We start from the raw sequence: 17518 nt of genomic DNA on the forward strand, positions 1-17518 counted from the left end.
ATCCCAGAGGTGATCCCGGAGGTGATCCCGGCAATTATAGGCCAGTAAGCCTGACTTCAGTACCGGGCAAACTGGTTGAAACTACAGTAAAGAACAAAATGGTCAGACAAATAGATGAACATAATTTGCTGGGGAAGAGTCAACATGGTTTTTATAAAGGGAAATCACGCCTCACCAATCTACTAGACTTATCTGAGGGGATCAACAAGCATGTGTACAAACGGGATCCAGTGGAGATAGTATACTTAGATTTTCAGAAAGCCGTTGAGAAGGTCTGTCACCAAAGGCTCTTAAGCAAGGTAAGCTGTCATGGGATAACAGGAAAGGTCCTCTTACGGATTGGTAACTGGTTAAAAGATAGGAAACAAAGGATAGGAATAAATGGTCAGTTTTCAGAATGGAGGTAAATACTGGTGTCCCCCAGGGGCCCAGTCCTATTCAACATAGTCATAAATGATCTGGAAAAAGGGGTAAACAGTGAGGTGGCAAAATTGGCAGATGATACAAAACTACTCAATATAGTTAAGTCCCAGGCAGACTGTGAAGAGCTACAAAAGGATCTCTCAAAACTGGGTGACTGGGCAACAACATGCAGATGAAATTCAATGTTGATGAATGCAAAAGTAATGCACATTGGAAACATTATCCCAACTATACCTATAAAACGATGGGGTCTAAGTTAGCTGTTACCACTCAAGAAAGAGATCTTGAAGTCATTGTGGATAGTTCTTTGAAAACATCCACTCAGTGTGCAGCAACAGTCAAAAAAGTGAACAGAATGTTGGGAGTCATTAAGAAAGGGATAGCTAATAAGACAGAAAATATCATATTGCCTTTATATAAATCCATGGTACGCCCACATCTTGAATACAGCGTGCAGATGTGGTTGCCCCATCTCAAAAAAGATATATTGGAAAAGTTTCAGAAGAGGGCAACAAAAATTATTAGGAGTATGGAACGGCTGCCATGTGAAGAGAGATTAATAAGACTGAGACTTTTCAGCTTGGAAAAGAGACGACTAAGGGGGGGTATGACAGAGGTTTATAAAATCATGACTGGTGTGGAGAAAGTACATAAGGAAGTGTTATTTCTCATACCACAAGAACTAGAGGTCACCAAATGAAATTAATAGGCAGCAAATTTAAAACAAACAAAAGGAAGTATTTTTTCACCTAACACACAATCAATCTGTGGAACTCCTTGCTGGAGGATCTTGTGAAGGCCAAGACTATAACAGGATTCAACAAAGAACTAGATAAGTTCATGGAGGATAGGTCCATCAATGGATATTAGCAACGATGGGCAGGGATGGTGTCCCTAGCCTCTGTTTGCCAGAAGCTGGGAATGGGTGACAGGGGATGGATCACTTGATGATTACCTGTTGTGTTCATTCCCTGTGGGGCACCTGGCATTGGCCACTGTTGGGAAGACAGGATACTGGGCTAGATGGACCTTTGGTCAGACGCAGTATGGCCGTTCTTATGTTCAACCCCAGAACCTGGCCACTCTCAGTGCAAGGAACCATAATTTCACAGAGATCAACCATGGCAGAGCAGGCCCCAGGAACACCACCCCCCTTCCAACACATCAGGCTCAGAAGGTTGCCCTTGAGGCAATAACAAGCAACTGGATCCAGGCCTGTGAGTCTGCTTCAAGCTTTTCCTGCCTGGTGCAAGAGCATCAAGAACATCTGGGGCCTCCTGCTAACACAGCTGGCTGAGGTAGAACATGGGCAAGATGGAGGTGAAGGCCCTTTGAAAAGCTGGCCCCTGGGAACGTAGGCAGAGCCAAGTCATGAGACACTTGTCCCTCTCTAAGACAGCGGTGAGGTCAGAGGCCCAGAGGAGGGAACATGCCTGAGGAAGGTGGTGGTAAAATAGTGAGTTTGTCCCTCTTAAAACCCTTAGTTATGGGAAGAGTAGCACCATCATGATATCCCCGAGTCTCCTGTGGTATGGGAAGGGGACAGTACATAACACACAGGCTCTGGGGACTATCAGGGCTGACTCACCTGAAATATGGGGGACCAGTGAAGATGCCTGAGCAGAAGCGAAATCCCTCTCCCATCTTCCAATACTCAAGGTGACAGGAATCCTTACCCAGTGAGGTCATGGTATAACAATTCTCCTGCGAGGCATTCCTGTACAGGTGTTGCTAAGCCAGGTCTTGGAGAGCTCACGGATGCTCAGTAAAACACACAGCCATCTCCTGAAAAGTCACCTGCTCTGCAGCCATTCCCCTTCCCTGTGCCCTGGGAGGATGGGATGATCTGGAGAGAAATGTGGCTGTTTATTCTGGAGCCTATCAGGGTGAGAAGGACAATTAGGGAGGTCTCATTAGAGGCTTTAGGGTATTTCATATCATGATTCTCCCCAGGTTCTGCTATTGTGGAGAAATGCAAGAGCCAAAATATTCAAAAAGAGCAACATAAAGCAAACTCTTAAATCCATCTTCAGGTAGCGTCTGGCATTTAAAAAATTTTGAGCCTGAAACATGGGGGGGTCATTTCTGACAAAGCAGGACTTTGATAAGCAGGCAGGTACCTGAATGTGGATTTGGAAGCTCAAATGCAGACTCCTGTATTTAAAGATCCTGGCCTGGTCACTTAATTACAGCCTCCCACTGGGAGTGAACACATAAAACATTTCCACTAATAGAAATTAAACTAAGTCAACAGGACCACTTCTATTCATAAAAACATGCATGTGTATGTGTTAGCAGCAAGATAAAACCTGTAAAGTAGTAAACAAATCCTACTTCAACCTCTTAAATCCATATTCATTTTTCTCAGTATGGAGCCTGAGTTTGAAATATTTTAAACTTGCAACACTGGGACTCAGTTCTGGGTACTCAGCACTTGTGATAATCAGGCCATTTATTCAGGTACCAGAATATGGATTTCAAAGCCTAAATTCAGACTTCTGTATTTAAAGATCCTAACCTTGATTATTTTATTAGTCCTTAGACTACACCTTCCACTAGGACCGAATGTGGGGAGACAGTGCTAAAGCCACCCAGTGATAGACTTTCTTGTCAACTACTGGAAATGGCCCACCTTGATTATCATTACAAAAGGTTTTCTTCTCCCCCCCCCCCCCCCCCCCCCCCCCCCCGCTCTCCTGCTGGTATTAGCTCACCTTAAGTGATCACTCTCCTTACAGTGTGTATGATAACACCCATTGTTTCATGTTCTCTGTGTATATAAATCTCCCCACTGTATTTTCCACTGAATGCATCCGATGAAGTGAGCTGTAGCTCACAAAAGCTTATGCTCAAATAAATTGGTTAGTCTCTAAGGTGCCACAAGTACTCCTTTTCTTTTTGCGAATACAGACTAATACGGGCTGCTACTCTAATTCCTATAGCAGTTACTACCATTCTGGACTTCCAGTAATATGTGACTCCCCGCTCCCTTTGTAATTGAAAATGTATTAAAAATCCTTTTTTCTGTAAGTAATTCACCATCCTGCGAACACTGAAGTGCACAATTTACTCTTCAACAAATTAAATGAATTAATACATGTTGATTTTTCTACTGAACTGTGTATCCTCTTAATTACATATTTTAATTTCATAGACTTTTTGTGATACCTTTCAATGAAATTCTTCATTCTGACAAGTTTATTTTTCTGTACTGCCCAAAATAAAATTTTTTTTTTGGACATGAATTATCCTGTTACTCCTTTAGTTTTTCCAAAAGGGAACCAAAGCAACATGCTTTGTCTCCACTATGTTTTCATGGGGAGATAGCTAATGCCTGTTAGTTATCCCAGGGTGTTTGAGTCTGAATGTCTAGAGCCCCCCATTTGGGTGGGTGCCATGGAAAACCATTTAAAGCCTTTTAAACTAAAGAAATTAACAGAGGCTTTCAACCTCCCCCCCCCCCCAATTTCTCTTATTCCTGTCCCTTATAAAGGGCATGTCTATGGGGTGTAACACTAAGGATGTGAAGTTAATGCACATATGTTACAGAGAGAGGAAAAAAACTAAGGAATGACAAGAGGTTTTGGGCAAAGCCTGGTTTGTTTGTCTCGGAGTTATAGCTTCATTAGGATCTGAATTTCAGTTTCTTGCTTTAAGATGTGAGACACCATGGGAGAGACCTTTAAAAGTGAAGTTAGGTGCGTTACTTTTACATTTTATAGCTAGATTTGCCTGTTTTTTCCCACAGTTCTAAGGAACGATGATTGCTTTTGGGCCAAAGCATTGTTTGTTCATCTAGGGATATGATTCTTGCTTACAATGCAAGCAGTCCAAGGTTTAAAACCCATAGAAACCCTTGCAAAGTTTGTGTTCGCTCTTGTGCCTTAATTTTTTTTTTTTTACTAGGTTTTCCTGTGTCTATTATTGTGTTGGTGGCTTCTCTTTTTATTTTTAATGCTGAGGAATGACAATTTACTTTTGGTCAAAGCATAGCCTGTTGGAGCAGGTGTTATTCTGAGGAAAAAACACAGTGAGGATAAGGCACTTCAGTTTAAGCAGCGAGGAAAAGGCCTGAGAAAATGACTCTGAAATGAGATCAGAGGGGAACTTGTTGATATGAGTATGCCAAAGCACAGAAGTGCAAATTTTGAATTGAAAACTTGTTCAATGTGTGTAACAGTGGCAATAGTGGGAAGTCCATATGAAGAACAGTGGTAGATTTTTCTGCCTAATAGCTTGTGTTTAAAAGGTATACATAAATATTTCAAATACTGTTTTCAATACTTTACACTAGTTTCAATGCATTAACAGACAACATATGGACTGATCTACAATGGAAAGAGACTATCATGGAGTCACCCGGGCGATGCTCTGGAACTACTCCATATGAAGCCAGTCAGGACTCTGGGGAAGCCTCCTCTCTGAACATACTCTCTCCAGGGCAAGAAGCTTACACAGCTTTGACCTTCCTGGGTCTGACCTCGGAGCATTCAGCATCCCCTTCCACACTGTGCGCTTCCTGCAGTGAGTCCGGCCTAGCTCCCTGAGTCCCCACCAGACCCCAATTCAAGATGTTCATGATACCCCTCCCCTGTCCGTAGCACACAAGGTGTTCTCCAAACAAAAAACAAACCAAGAACACAAAGGTCCTTTTCGCTCTCTTTCTCTGGAGAGATGTGGGAAATCAGAGTAAAAGAAATAAAAGGCAAAGATGTTTGGTCTCTTAGGCAGTCTTTTGGGGTGCCCCTTTGGGGTTGGGTTTATCAGCTAGTATAGTTTCTTTAATTAGGGTCTACCTCCAGCCCCTCCTTTTGGGACACCCTGCTTCCTAGGTGGTCCATGCAGCTTCAGGGGTGGTGGGGCCTGCAAGTGTCTCCCTCTTGGCTGATCTGTCTCTGTTGTCAGCAGTCTCTGAAGCTCAGCTGTCTTTTTCCTGTTCACTACTGCTTCTTGACAGATTTCAGAGTAGCAGCCGTGTTAGTCTGTATCTGTAAAAAGAAAAGGAGTACTTGTGGCACCTTAGAGACTAACAAATTTATTAAAACATAAGCTTCCAATGAAGTGAGCTGTAGCTCATGAAAGCTTATGCTCTAATAAATTTGTTAGTCTCTAAGGTGCCACAAGTACTCCTGTTCTTTTTACTACTGCTTCTTGTGACAGTTTTCCCCCTTTAAAGCTCCCCCTCCAGGCAATGCAGACTGGAGCCCAGAAGAGCTTAGTCTCTTCTCCACTAGAATGAGGGCATGCCCCTTCACTCATCAATTAATATTGTCCATGATTATTTGTTATTAAAAATATAAGCTAAGTAGCACAACAGCAGCACAATGCTAACCAAGGCAAATGCCAGAGTGCTAAAAAAATAGGAGTAATAAAAATTATATTTAAATGAATAATTAAAACGTGTCATGGTACATTGACAGTGATTACAGAATGGCCTTCAAAATGAGGCAAATCAGAACAGCAGATGAGACAAATCTGTGAACTATGTAAACTGACAAGGAATTATTTTAAACACAAAACAACAGGATGTGTGTTTGTGAGAGAGAGAGAGCAAGAGAGATTTCAATGAACCAGGTTTCCTTGGTAGCTCGCTACATCATTTCAGATAGAGAAAGAGCTTCTGTATCTAGGCAATAGACTACACAGCCCCAGGGAGCGGGAGCTGAGACGGACCATCCAGCGAACAGCACAAGCCCCTCTGCCAGCAATCTACACCCTGTTTGGCAACCACTACTGATGGCTCACCCCGTTTGCAGTAACTTTTATCCCCTGCACCCCTTCCCTATCAGGGTTTCCCCTCTGACATGGTCTGGCACAATATCTCCCCTTTCCGAACCCCAGCTCCTGCTCCCTGTCCCCGATTTTCTCCATCTGCCTGCCCCTGCCCCTTACCCTCGTTTCACATGGTGGCTCCTGAACAATTTCTACCCATCCTCCCCCCCGATTTCCCTCTCTTGCTCCCTCGTCAGCTTCGTCTTGTAGGAAGCAGAGTCTGGGGGCAGTAGGGGCAGAGCCAGGGCAGCGGCTCCAGCAGCTGTCACTGAGCATTCGCCTGGCTCCAGCCTGCCCTGGAACAACCAAGGAGCTAAATCTGTTGCTTCCTGCGCTGCTGTTCTGGCCCCAAAGTGTGAGTGTGGGTGGCTCGGCGGGTTCACGAGCTGGGGCTGTGGCCACCAGAGGGCTCTGAGCATTGCGAGGGGAGGGGAGACAGCAAATAACACTCTGTCTGCTCATTCACACTTCCTGGTTGGGACTCAGAAGACCTTGCTGCTGCCGCATCCATTGTGATCTAGGAGCTGATCAGCTGCTCCCCAGCGGGGTGTGTGCGGGGAGAGCCCTTCCCTAGCGCCCCTCGGGGCTCAGCCGGGGGGACTTTCTCCGGGGGCTGGAGCCAGCCCCTGGGCAGCATCGGGCTCTGCCGACACCAGCCCCTGAGCCGGAGCCTGCAGGTGAGGGGAGAGACCCGGGGAAAGGGCTGGGGCCGGGGGGGAAAGTGACTCTGCACCAACGGCCCCTCCTCGCCCCAGCTCTGCTCCCGGGGGGGGCGGGGGTCTGCGAGTCCCGGAGCTGCTGCCCTCCCTCACCCCCCCCCCCGAGCGCCTGCAGGAGCCGAGCCAGCGCCGGGAGAGCGACCGCCCCGGGCCGGGCCAGGTACCGAGTCTCCCAGCCCGAGGGGAGGGGAGGAGGCGGGGCAGGAGGGAGACAGGGGCAGAGACTGGCAGGGGCAGCAGGAGCAATCAGTGGGGAGGGAGGTTTCCGGCTCCCTGCTCAGCCCCATTCTCTGCAGCACCCCGGGCAGATTGACTTTCCTAGTGCAAGGTGAGGAGCAGGGAGAGGAAAAGCCAGTTCCTGCCTCTACCTATTCTCCAGGGCTATGAGGAAGCGAGATCTGTAAAGATGACCACTCGTGATCAGTCTGATAAAGTGGCTCAGTTTTTATACCCTCATGGCAGACATCAAACCGGGGGGTCTGTCTGACTGGGTATCCCCTCCCCTCTTCAATATTCGGATGGGAAGGGGAGGCAGAATTGATCCCCTCCTCTCCCTTCTCTGGGAAAGGGTGTTGGGGACCAGGACATGGGTGGTCATGTCTAGTGGTCAGAGCAGGAGTCAGTCCTAACGGTCAGAGCCATGGGTCACAGCCAGCGTCAGGAACCTGCAGCTGGAGCCAAGTGTCAGAACTGGAATCTGAGGCTGGATGCCAGAAGCCAGCGTTAGAGCTGAAGTCGGGAATGGGAGGTGAGGGCTAGAAGCACATTACCTGGAATGAGGCAAGGAAAGGGCAAGGCTGAAACAAGGAAGGAGTAAGGCTGAGAATAAGCAGGAGCTACCAGAGCCCTGGGCAAATACAATGAACCGCTGGAGCAGGTCTGCTAACCCCCTCAGCCCCTGGTGGCTTAGCCCATCAGGCAGCTCAAATGGGGGCCAGCTGTGCTCATCACTGTGCCTGGGCTTCAGCCAGCAGGTCCTTGCTCCTGGCCAAGGACTGGGAGGGCATTTGATTGATTAATCTCCCGGGCAGCTATTTGTGTTTGTTCTGCCTTGTTTTACCCAGGTTAGCAGGTGTCATATCCTTGTGGCTTCCTGCCCAGCAGGACTCACACCTGGCTGGAGCTACCCTTTTCTTTGAGTGTTCAGATGTGATGTGGGGGTGGAATTGGTCCCCTCCTTTCTTTCCTCTGGAGAAGGGGGTTTTTTTGGGTGGGGTCGGAGGAGTTTATTTCCTCATTTGTTGATCTCCCCAGCAGTTACTTGGGTTTGTTTCTGTGATGCAAGAACCCCAGGATGCCAGCTGGCAAGGGGGTTACAGGAACATCCTGGTTCTTGTATGTACATTCTAACAGGTTTCAGAGTAGCAGCCGTGTTAGTCTGTATTCACAAAAAGAAAAGGAGTACTTGTGGCACCTTAGAGACTAACAAATTTATTAGAGCATAAGCTTTCGTGAGCTACAGCTCACTTCATCGGATGCATTCAGTGGAAAATACAGTGGGGAGATTTATATACATAGAGAACATGAAACAATGGGTGTTACCATACACACTGTAAGGAGAGTGATCACTTAAGGTGAGCTATTACCAGCAGAAGACCGGGGGGGGGGGGGGAGGGAACCTTTTGTAGTGATAATCAAGGTGGGCCATTTCCAGCAATTGACAAGAACGTCTGAGGAACAGTGGGGATTGGGAGGGGGAATAAACATGGGGAAATAGTTTTACTTTGTGTAATGGCCCATCCGCTCCCAGTCTCTATTCAAGCCTAAGTTAATTGTGTCCAGTTTGCAAATTAATTCCAATTCAGCAGTCTCTCATTGGAGTCTGTTTCTGAAGTTTTTTTGTTGAAGCATTGCAACTTTTAGGTCTGTAATCGAGTGACCAAAGAGACTGAAGTGTTCTCTGACTGGTTTTTGAATGTTATAATTCTTGACGTCTGATTTGTGTCCATTTATTCTTTTATGTAGAGACTGTCGAGCCTCTGATAGTGTGGCTGATGTGATTAGGCCCTATGATGGTGTCCCCTGAATAGATATGTGGACACAGTTGGCAACGGGCTTTGTTGCAAGGATAGGTTCCTGGGTTAGTGGTTCTGTTGTGTGGTGTGTGGTTACTGGTGAGTATTTGCTTCAGGTTGGGCGGCTGTCTGTAAGCAAGGACTGGCCTGTCTCCCAAGATCTGTGAGAGTGATGGGTCGTCCTTCAGGATAGGTTGTAGATCCTTGATGATGCGTTGGAGAGGTTTTAGTTGGGTGTTGAAAGTGATGGCTAGTGGCATTCTGATATTTTCTTTGTTGGGCCTGTCCTGTAGTAGGTGACTTCTGGGTACTCTTCTGGCTCTGTCAATCTGTTTCTTCACTTCAGCAGGTGGGTATTGTAGTTGTAAGAATGCTTGATAGAGATCTTGTAGGTGTTTGTCTCTGTCTGAGGGGTTGGAGCAAATGCAGTTGTACCGCAGAGCTTGGCTATAGACAATGGATCATGTGGTGTGATCTGGATGAAAGCTGGAGGCATGTAGGTAGGAATAGCGGTCAGTAGGTTTCCAGTGTAGGGTGGTGTTTATGTGACCATCGCTTATTAGCTCCATAGTGTCCAGGAAGTGGATCTCTTGTGTGGACTGGTCCAGGCTGAGGTTCATGGTGGGACGGAAATTGTTGAAATCATGGTGAAATTCCTCAAGGGCTTCTTTTCCATGGATCCAGATGATGAAGACATCATCAATGTAGCGCAAGTAGAGTAGGGGCATTACAGGACGAGAGCTGAGGAAGCATTGTTCTAAGTCAGCCACAAAAATGTTGGCATACTGTGGGGCCATGCGGGTACCCATAGTAGTACCGCTGATTTGAAGGTATACATTGTCCCCAAATGTGAAATAGTTATGGGTGAGGACAAAGTCACAAAGTTCAGCCACCAGGTTTGCCGTGACATTATCGGGGATACCGTTCCTCACAGCTTGTAGTCCATCTTTGTGTGGAATGTTGGTGTCCAGACCACACCACATGATTCATTGTCTACAGCCAAGCTCTGGGATACAACTGCATTTGCTCCAACCCCTCAGACAGAGGCAAACACCTACAAGATCTCTATCAAGCATTCTTACAACTACAATACCCACCTGCTGAAGTGAAGAAACAGATTGACAGAGCCAGAAGAGTACCCAGAAGTCACCTACTACAGGACAGGCCCAACAAAGAAAATAACAGAACGCCACTAGCCATCACCTTCAGCCCCCAACTAAAACCTCTCCAATGCATCATCAAGGATCTACAACCTATCCTGAAGGACGTCCCATCACTCTCACAGATCTTGGGAGACAGGCCAGTCCTTGCTTACAGACAGCCCCCCAACCTGAAGCAAATATTCACCAACAACCACACACCACACAACAGAACCACTAACCCAGGAATCTATCCTTGCAACAAAGCCCGTTGCCAACTGTGTCCACATATCTATTCAGGGGACACCATCATAGGGCCTAATCACATCAGCCACACTATCAGAGGCTTGTTCCCCTGCACTTCTACCAATGTGATATATGTCATCATGTGCCAGCAATGCCCCTCTGCCATGTACATTGGTCAAACTGGACAGTCTCTACGTAAAAGAATAAATGGACACAAATCAGATGTCAAGAATTATAACATTCAAAAACCAGTCGGAGAACACTTCAATCTCTTTGGTCATTCGATTACAGACTGAAAAGTTGCAATTCTTCAACAAAAAAACTTCAGAAACAGACTCCAATGAGAGACTGCTGAATTGGAATTAATTTGCAAACTGGATATAATTAACTTAGGCTTGAATAGAGACTAGGAGTGGATGGGTCATTACACAAAGTAAAACTATTTCCCCATGTTTATTCCTCCTCTCCCCCCCGCCCCCCCACTGTTCCTCAGACGTTCTTGTCAATTGCTGGAAATGGCCCACCTTGATTATCACTACAAAAAGTTCTCTCCTCCACCCCCCCTCCCCCCCCCCCCCCCGGTCTCCTGCTGGTAATAGCTCACCTTAAGTGATCACTCTCCTTACAGTGTGTATGGTAACACCCATTGTTTCATGTTCTCTATGTATATAAATCTCCCCACTGTATTTTCCACTGAATGCATCCGATGAAGTGAGCTGTAGCTCACGAAAGCTTATACTCAAATAAATTGGTTAGTCTCTAAGGTGCCACAAGTACTCCTTTTCTTTTTATGTACATTCTGTTTCACCAAAGAACGGCCTGTGCAGTCTTAAATGAAAACTGCGGTCACAGTGGAAATTAATGTTGTTGTGAAATATATGTGCAGATTCTGTGGAAGGAGGTGTGTCTAGATCCTGAAAATATGGTTTAAAGTCTGTGTCATGGCAGAGTTGGCAAACAGGTTTTCTGTCAGATAGGAGAAGTTTAGTCACCTCTCTTTGTTGAGGTGTAAATTAATTACTGGAATCCAGCCCCATGGTACATACTTACATACAAAGTCAATGGAGATATGTAAAAACAGGGAAGCAACACTCAGGAAAATAAGCTGCAGGTGGTCATCCTGACTTGGGGCACAAAGAATAAATTTTGGGGATATAAATGGAAGGCAAAGAAGACACCCTTTTATCCTGCACCTAGGAAGTAAACAGGTGGTTCGGTTACCTTCATGAAAACAGGATCTCAACCAACCTTGGTTGAAATGCTGCAGAAGACACTGGCTGAGATAAAACTTCTTTAGACAGGAGGTTAGTCTGTTAAGTCTCTAGAAAGAGTGTTATGATTTTTGTTGTATATGTCTCCAATATCCTTACTCACTGCCACTTGAACCTTGAATCTTTGTTAATGAACTTATTGTGGTTTTCACTATAGATATGTCTAAGTGCTGTGGTATTAAGCTAGATGTTGGTCCTGAACTGAATCATACCACCGAGTGTGTATGCTTTTCCTTTGGGGACAGCAGATCTGATATTTTTGTGTATGGTCAGTGGATAAGGGGCTGGACATTACAGAGGAATGCTTCAAAGGGACTTGGGGATTAGGGTGCACCTATTGTTAACCTGCAAGGCAAAGTAAGGGCTGGCATATCCAGAGGAGAGTGCTGTAGCGGCTAGCAGACTGGTAGTGTCAGGGAGCTGACACCCAGCTAAGCACAAGTATATCTGCATCATGCTGGATGCAGGTGGGTAACTAGATGACTCACAGTCCTAGATACCCCAAGAACCATCAAGGTCCACCTTTGCTTTTCCTCTCTGAAGTTCCTTTTCCCCCCAGCACAGCAAGTGACTCCTGTCTGGATTGTCTCCCTATCCCAGCAGGTGAGAGGATGGTGAGTGAGAACAAGAAGGAGAATCCTCAACAGGAAGGTCCTGAGCATGTGGAAACAGGTGAGATGGTATCAGGAAGATCTGAAGGGGATGTTTCTCAGTGTGCTGAGCAGGGAGAAGCCCGTGAAAGTCAGTGCAAGCCAGAGAGGCATCAGAGAAACCATGCAAAGGAGAACCAGTGTAAATCCACTCACAGGAGTCGAGTGATCAAGAAAATCAAAGAAACTGTTCAAGAGAGAATCCCCAGTGGAGATAGACCCCATACATGCAGTTTCTGTGGGAAAAGCTTCTGCTGGAGATCAGCCTTTATTAGTCACCAGAGAACCCACACAGGAAACAGACCCTATAAATGCAAGGAGTGTGGGAGAAGCTTTAGTCAGAGCTCAACTCTCACTATTCACCAGAGAATCCACACTGGAGAGAGACCCTACAGATGCAACGAGTGTGGGAAAAGCTTTAGTCGGAGTGGAAACCTTCTAGCACATCAGAGAATCCATACTGGGGATAGACCCTACAGATGCAATGAGTGTGGGAAAAGCTTTAGTCAGAATGCATACCTTCTATCACATCAGAGAACCCACATGAAGGAGAAACCCTACATATGCAATGAATGTGGGAAAAGTTTTAGTCATAGCTCACAACTTCTATTGCACCAGAGAATCCACACGGGGGAGAGACCCTACATATGCAATGAATGTGGGAAAAGCTTTAGTCTGAGCTCACACCTTCTATCGCACCAGAGAATCCACATGGGGGAGAGACCCTACAGATGCAACGAGTGTGGGAAAAGCTTTAGTCGGAGTGGAAACCTTCTATCACATCAGAGAACCCACACAGGGGAGAGACCTTTCAAATGCCCAACATGTGGGGAAAGCTTTGTTCAGCTCTTGAAACTTGTTAGACACCAGAGAATCCACACTGGAGAGAAACCCTATAAGTGTAATGAGTGCGGGAAGAACTTCAGTGACAAATCCCACTTTAATAAACATCAGAGAGTCCACACAGGAGAGAAGCCCTTTAAGTGCCCTGAGTGTGGGAAAAGCTTTGGTTCAAGCTCAGATCTTATTATACACCAGAGAATTCACACAGGGGAGAAACCCTATAAATGCATTGAGTGTGAGAGAAGCTTTGGTCGAAGCTCAGACCTCACTAGACATCAGAGAAAACACACAGGAGAGAAGCCCTACAAATGCCCCAACTGTGGGAAAAGCTTCAGTGACAGCTCTGCCCTCACTAAACACCGGAGAATCCACAGAGGGGAGAGACCCTACAGATGCAAGGAGTGTGGGAAAAGCTTTCGTCACATCTCAAACCTTCTTTTACATCACAGAACCCACACAGGAGAGAGACCCTATAATTGTCCTGACTGTGGGAAAAGCTTCAGTCGAAGTTCAAATGTTATTACTCACCAGAGAATACACACAGGGGAGAAACCCTTTAAATGCCCCGAATGTGGGAAAAACTTCAGTACACGTTCAGCCCTTACTGCACATCGGAGAATCCATAGCAGAGTGAGACCGTTATCAATGTCTTGACTGTGGGAAAAGTTTCTGTAACAGCTTAGCTCCTATAATCTCCAGGGAACCCACACAGGGAGAAATGCTACAAATACAATAAGTACAGGAAAAGTTTTAGTTGAACCTCACACATTCTATCACATCAGAGAACCCCCATTGGAAAAAACCCCTATAACTGCCCTGACTATGGGCTAAGCTTCAATTGGAGATAAACTGGTATTAAGCATTACAGAATCCACACTGGAGACAGCCTGTAAATGCTTTGAATATCAGGACCAGGCGAGGCTGGAGTGGCCATGCAATAAGGACGCACAATAGTTGTTAAAACAGAGATTGAAATCCCCTTTCTAGAAGAGAGCCCTGTAGGACAAGAGGCTGGGATAAGATTCCCATGCTGTGATGGGATTTGTTTATTACTTCTCAAGAAGTTCTGAACATCCTCTCTTCAGCTCCTAAGTTTATTTGGTGCTAGAAAGCTCTCTTATATTCTGTGACTTCTCATTTATTCTTCATAGTTTTTTAGACGTGGATCCACCAAGGGACTTAAGTGTTACGATGCTGAGTGTTGTGATACCACACTTCTAGGCAATCACAGAAACAACACTGGGATCCACAAAGCCTAAGTTAGGCACCTGGGCTGTCTATAAAATGAATGGGGAGAAAGAGACATCTCAGAATGTGATTCACAAAACTAAGCATGCTAGGTGGGGAGCCACCTACGCTAGCCAATGGGAGATGCTAAGGAGACGGGGGTGTCTTGAGTCCTGCCCTTTTCTTGTACATAGGTACCTAAGTCCGGGCTCCAGGGAAGCACCTGTCTCTTCTTGTGATTCATAAACTGGGGATAAGTGCTCCTCTGCCGATGGGGCCCCATCCAGTTGGAGTGTTCCAAAGCCACCTAATGCTACACAAAATACCTGGGTTATGGGAAAAGAGGACAAGGACCTCTCTTATACCCTTTAGCCCAGTGGTTGAGGTACTCACCCAGGAGGTTCAAGTCTCCTCTATGCTGTTCAAATCCCTTCACCTCCCCAAGCAATCTGCCACCTCCCAAATGAGTGCCCTAGCCACGGGATATTCAGAGGTGGAGGTATTCCTCAATCTCCTTTGTTGAACCTGGTCCACTGTATAAAAGTATTCAGCTAAGAGGTGGCAGATTCTATGCTAATGAAGGATTCCAAGAAAAGGATGGAAAGGAATTTCTTCTGATGCCCGAATGCCACCTGCTGGATGGACAGAAACTTGCTATGACAGTTTGACCTGTCCAGTTAATGAATGACCACCTGCAATAAAAGGAAATGCCTCTCCAAAAGAAAACGGACAATAGAAACTTGCCTAATATGTCCTTTGAGGTAGATTGAGTCCCCCCATTACAACCACATGGAGTGATAATGCATAAAAAGGGATTGTCTAGTCCAAAACCTAAATTTCCTGTAAGCTGTGCGGCGACATGGCCGTGCAGAATCCTATTTAGCGCTGCGCAAATGCTTAGGGAACCGCCTCCCCCTCCGCCCCAACTCACCCTGCAGCCTGGACTTGCCGTGGCCCAGATCCAGGGATGGCCAGATTGGGCCCAGGCACAGCCAGAGCAGCCCGGACCCAGGAGCGGCCTGGGTGGTCCTCTCCCAGCTCAGACTTGCTGGGGCCGGGGGAGGGGCAGCTATCCTGCAGCCCCAGCCCCAGAGCTCCCGTGGCGGGGACAGGTGCCTCTTCCCCCTCAGCCCAGGTGCTGCTGTGGGGAGAGAGCGCTGGGGGGAGTCCTTTTTCCCCGCTGTAGCCCTGGAGCACCCTCTTGCACCCCAAACGCCTCATCCCTGGCCCCACTCCAGAGCCTGCATCCCCAGCTGGAGCCCTCACCCCCTGCATCCAATCCTCTGCCCCAGCCCTGAGCCCCGCATCCGCATCCCCAGCCCCATACCAGAGCCCGCACCGCCAGCCAGAGCCCTCACAGCCCTGCACCCCAACCCTGAGCCCCCTCCCACAAGAATTCCTCAGCCCCACCCCATCACATGAATTTTGTTATGTGCACCAATATGAAGGTGACGTGTCACACATCACCTCCATATTGGTGCACATAACAAAATTCATTCCACACGTGTGGAAAAATTAGAGGGAACACTGCAAAAACCTCTGTCCTGCAAAACCTACCTCCAGCAGATTGTGATCAGACTATGAGCCCCTGATTTAGAGAAAGCTGGGTCATTCCACATGAGAAGTGTTTGTTTAACTCTCCCTAAGAGAGCAACTTTCTTTGACTGAGAGAGTCCTTGGGATGCTAAACTCCAGAATCCCAATAATAAGCAGCTTGGGGGAAAAGATGTTTCCCAGAAGAAAATCCTAAACCAAGCTACAAAGAGGAAGACTTCACCCACAAAAATAGAAGGGACTGAGAGGGTGAGCAGAGCCACTTCTTTAAAGTTCAGAAAAAAATAGGAAATCAGTGCCCATTGCTAAAATTCAACAGGTACTTTGTGTGCTTGGAAGGAAGATAGACATTAGTCTTGGAGCGTGTTTTTCTAGAATACCTAATCCACTGGAGTTCAGCTCTATTCCATAAAAACAGACTTTTGGACTGGTAGGAACTCCTACTTGGAAAATACCAAAGTCATATAAACCTATCAACTTCCATCCAACTATGAAAAATATCCCAATTAAAAATAGTAAAAAGGAAATGAATCAACTAGAAATTGGAAAAAGAAATAGAGCCTTAAAGTAGACTAAGGCTATGTCTACACTGCGCAGCTGTGCCACTAATGCCTTGCCACTGTAAGGCACCCAGTGTAGCTGCTGTTTGTCGGCAGGAGGGAGCTAAGAACACTCCCTCAACCGTCTTGATTAACTTTAATTTGAATATGTAGTGTTGTCATAGCCATGTGGGTCCCTGGATCTTAGAGAGACAAGGTGAGTGAGATAATAGCTTTTACTGGGCCCACTTCTGTTGGTGAGAGAGACAAGCTTGAAAGCTTTCCCAACAAAAAATATTATTTCATCCACCTTGTCTCGTTAAATTGAATTACCGTTTGATTAATTAAACTGCTTTTCGAACTTTCACGCTTGTAAACTTGCCTATTAACTCCACCAAATCAGAGTTAATCCTCTTGGCTCTGAACTGTTGTATAATAATCACTTTGGGTGATTCTTGTAACACAGCTTGTGCAGGGTTCATTGTAATTATTTTCCAGCTAAACACGTCTAAACAATGCTGAATTTTCAACTGTAATAATTATATAATTGTGAATTGTTAGCTTCACAATGCTACCTTCATAAGATAGAAGTAAGAGAAATAGTAAGAGTTTTACTAGATTTTGTTAAGTTGTCACTACTTTCACTTCTCACATCCTATCCAATTTATCTAGTTTTGTCCAAATTCATTTTTAGTTTAAAAGTTTTAGTAGCAAGTTGAATCTCCTTGTTGTATACCAGTTATTATACTGAATTTATACTTGGTTATCTGATACTGTTTCTTTAAGTTTAGCTGTTTAATTCCATCAATAATGCTCAGCTACTAGTTAAACTTAATTTGGATAAACAACCTCTGGATTTTTTTTAGTATCCTAAATAATTAAGTGCATACCATTGTGGTTAATCCCCATAGCTTTTTGAACTTTATACTCAGTTTTATAACACTAGTCCATTTAATACTTGCTTTCTATTTTAGAATGTCATATTTAATTAAGAGGTTATTTTAAGAATAGGTAAATTGCTTTACTTATTTTATTTACCATTTTCATCTGGTGTATCTCATTTGCATAATCCTTATTGATTTGATTGTTTATTGGTTTCTTCTGTCATTTCTGATTACTA

At 45.6% G+C, this 17518-nt stretch overlaps 2 protein-coding genes across 2 annotated transcripts in view; both read left to right on the forward strand.

Moving 5' to 3' along the window:
- The window catches only part of LOC102940697 (zinc finger protein 271), a 342407-nt gene that overhangs the window by 190294 nt on the left and 134595 nt on the right, over nt 1-17518 (forward strand). The gene's annotated exons all lie outside the window — the stretch shown is intronic.
- Nucleotides 6654-13852, forward strand: LOC119563544 (zinc finger protein OZF). Its single transcript, XM_037913272.2, is given in 3 exon segments — nt 6654-6872; nt 12186-13621; nt 13623-13852. Coding segments are annotated over 2 exon segments (1515 nt in total). The 5' UTR covers nt 6654-6872; nt 12186-12196; the 3' UTR covers nt 13713-13852.

The sequence above is a fragment of the Chelonia mydas genome, chromosome 14 (assembly GCF_015237465.2).
Source record: "Chelonia mydas isolate rCheMyd1 chromosome 14, rCheMyd1.pri.v2, whole genome shotgun sequence".
In the NCBI taxonomy this organism is placed as follows: domain Eukaryota; kingdom Metazoa; phylum Chordata; order Testudines; family Cheloniidae; genus Chelonia; species Chelonia mydas.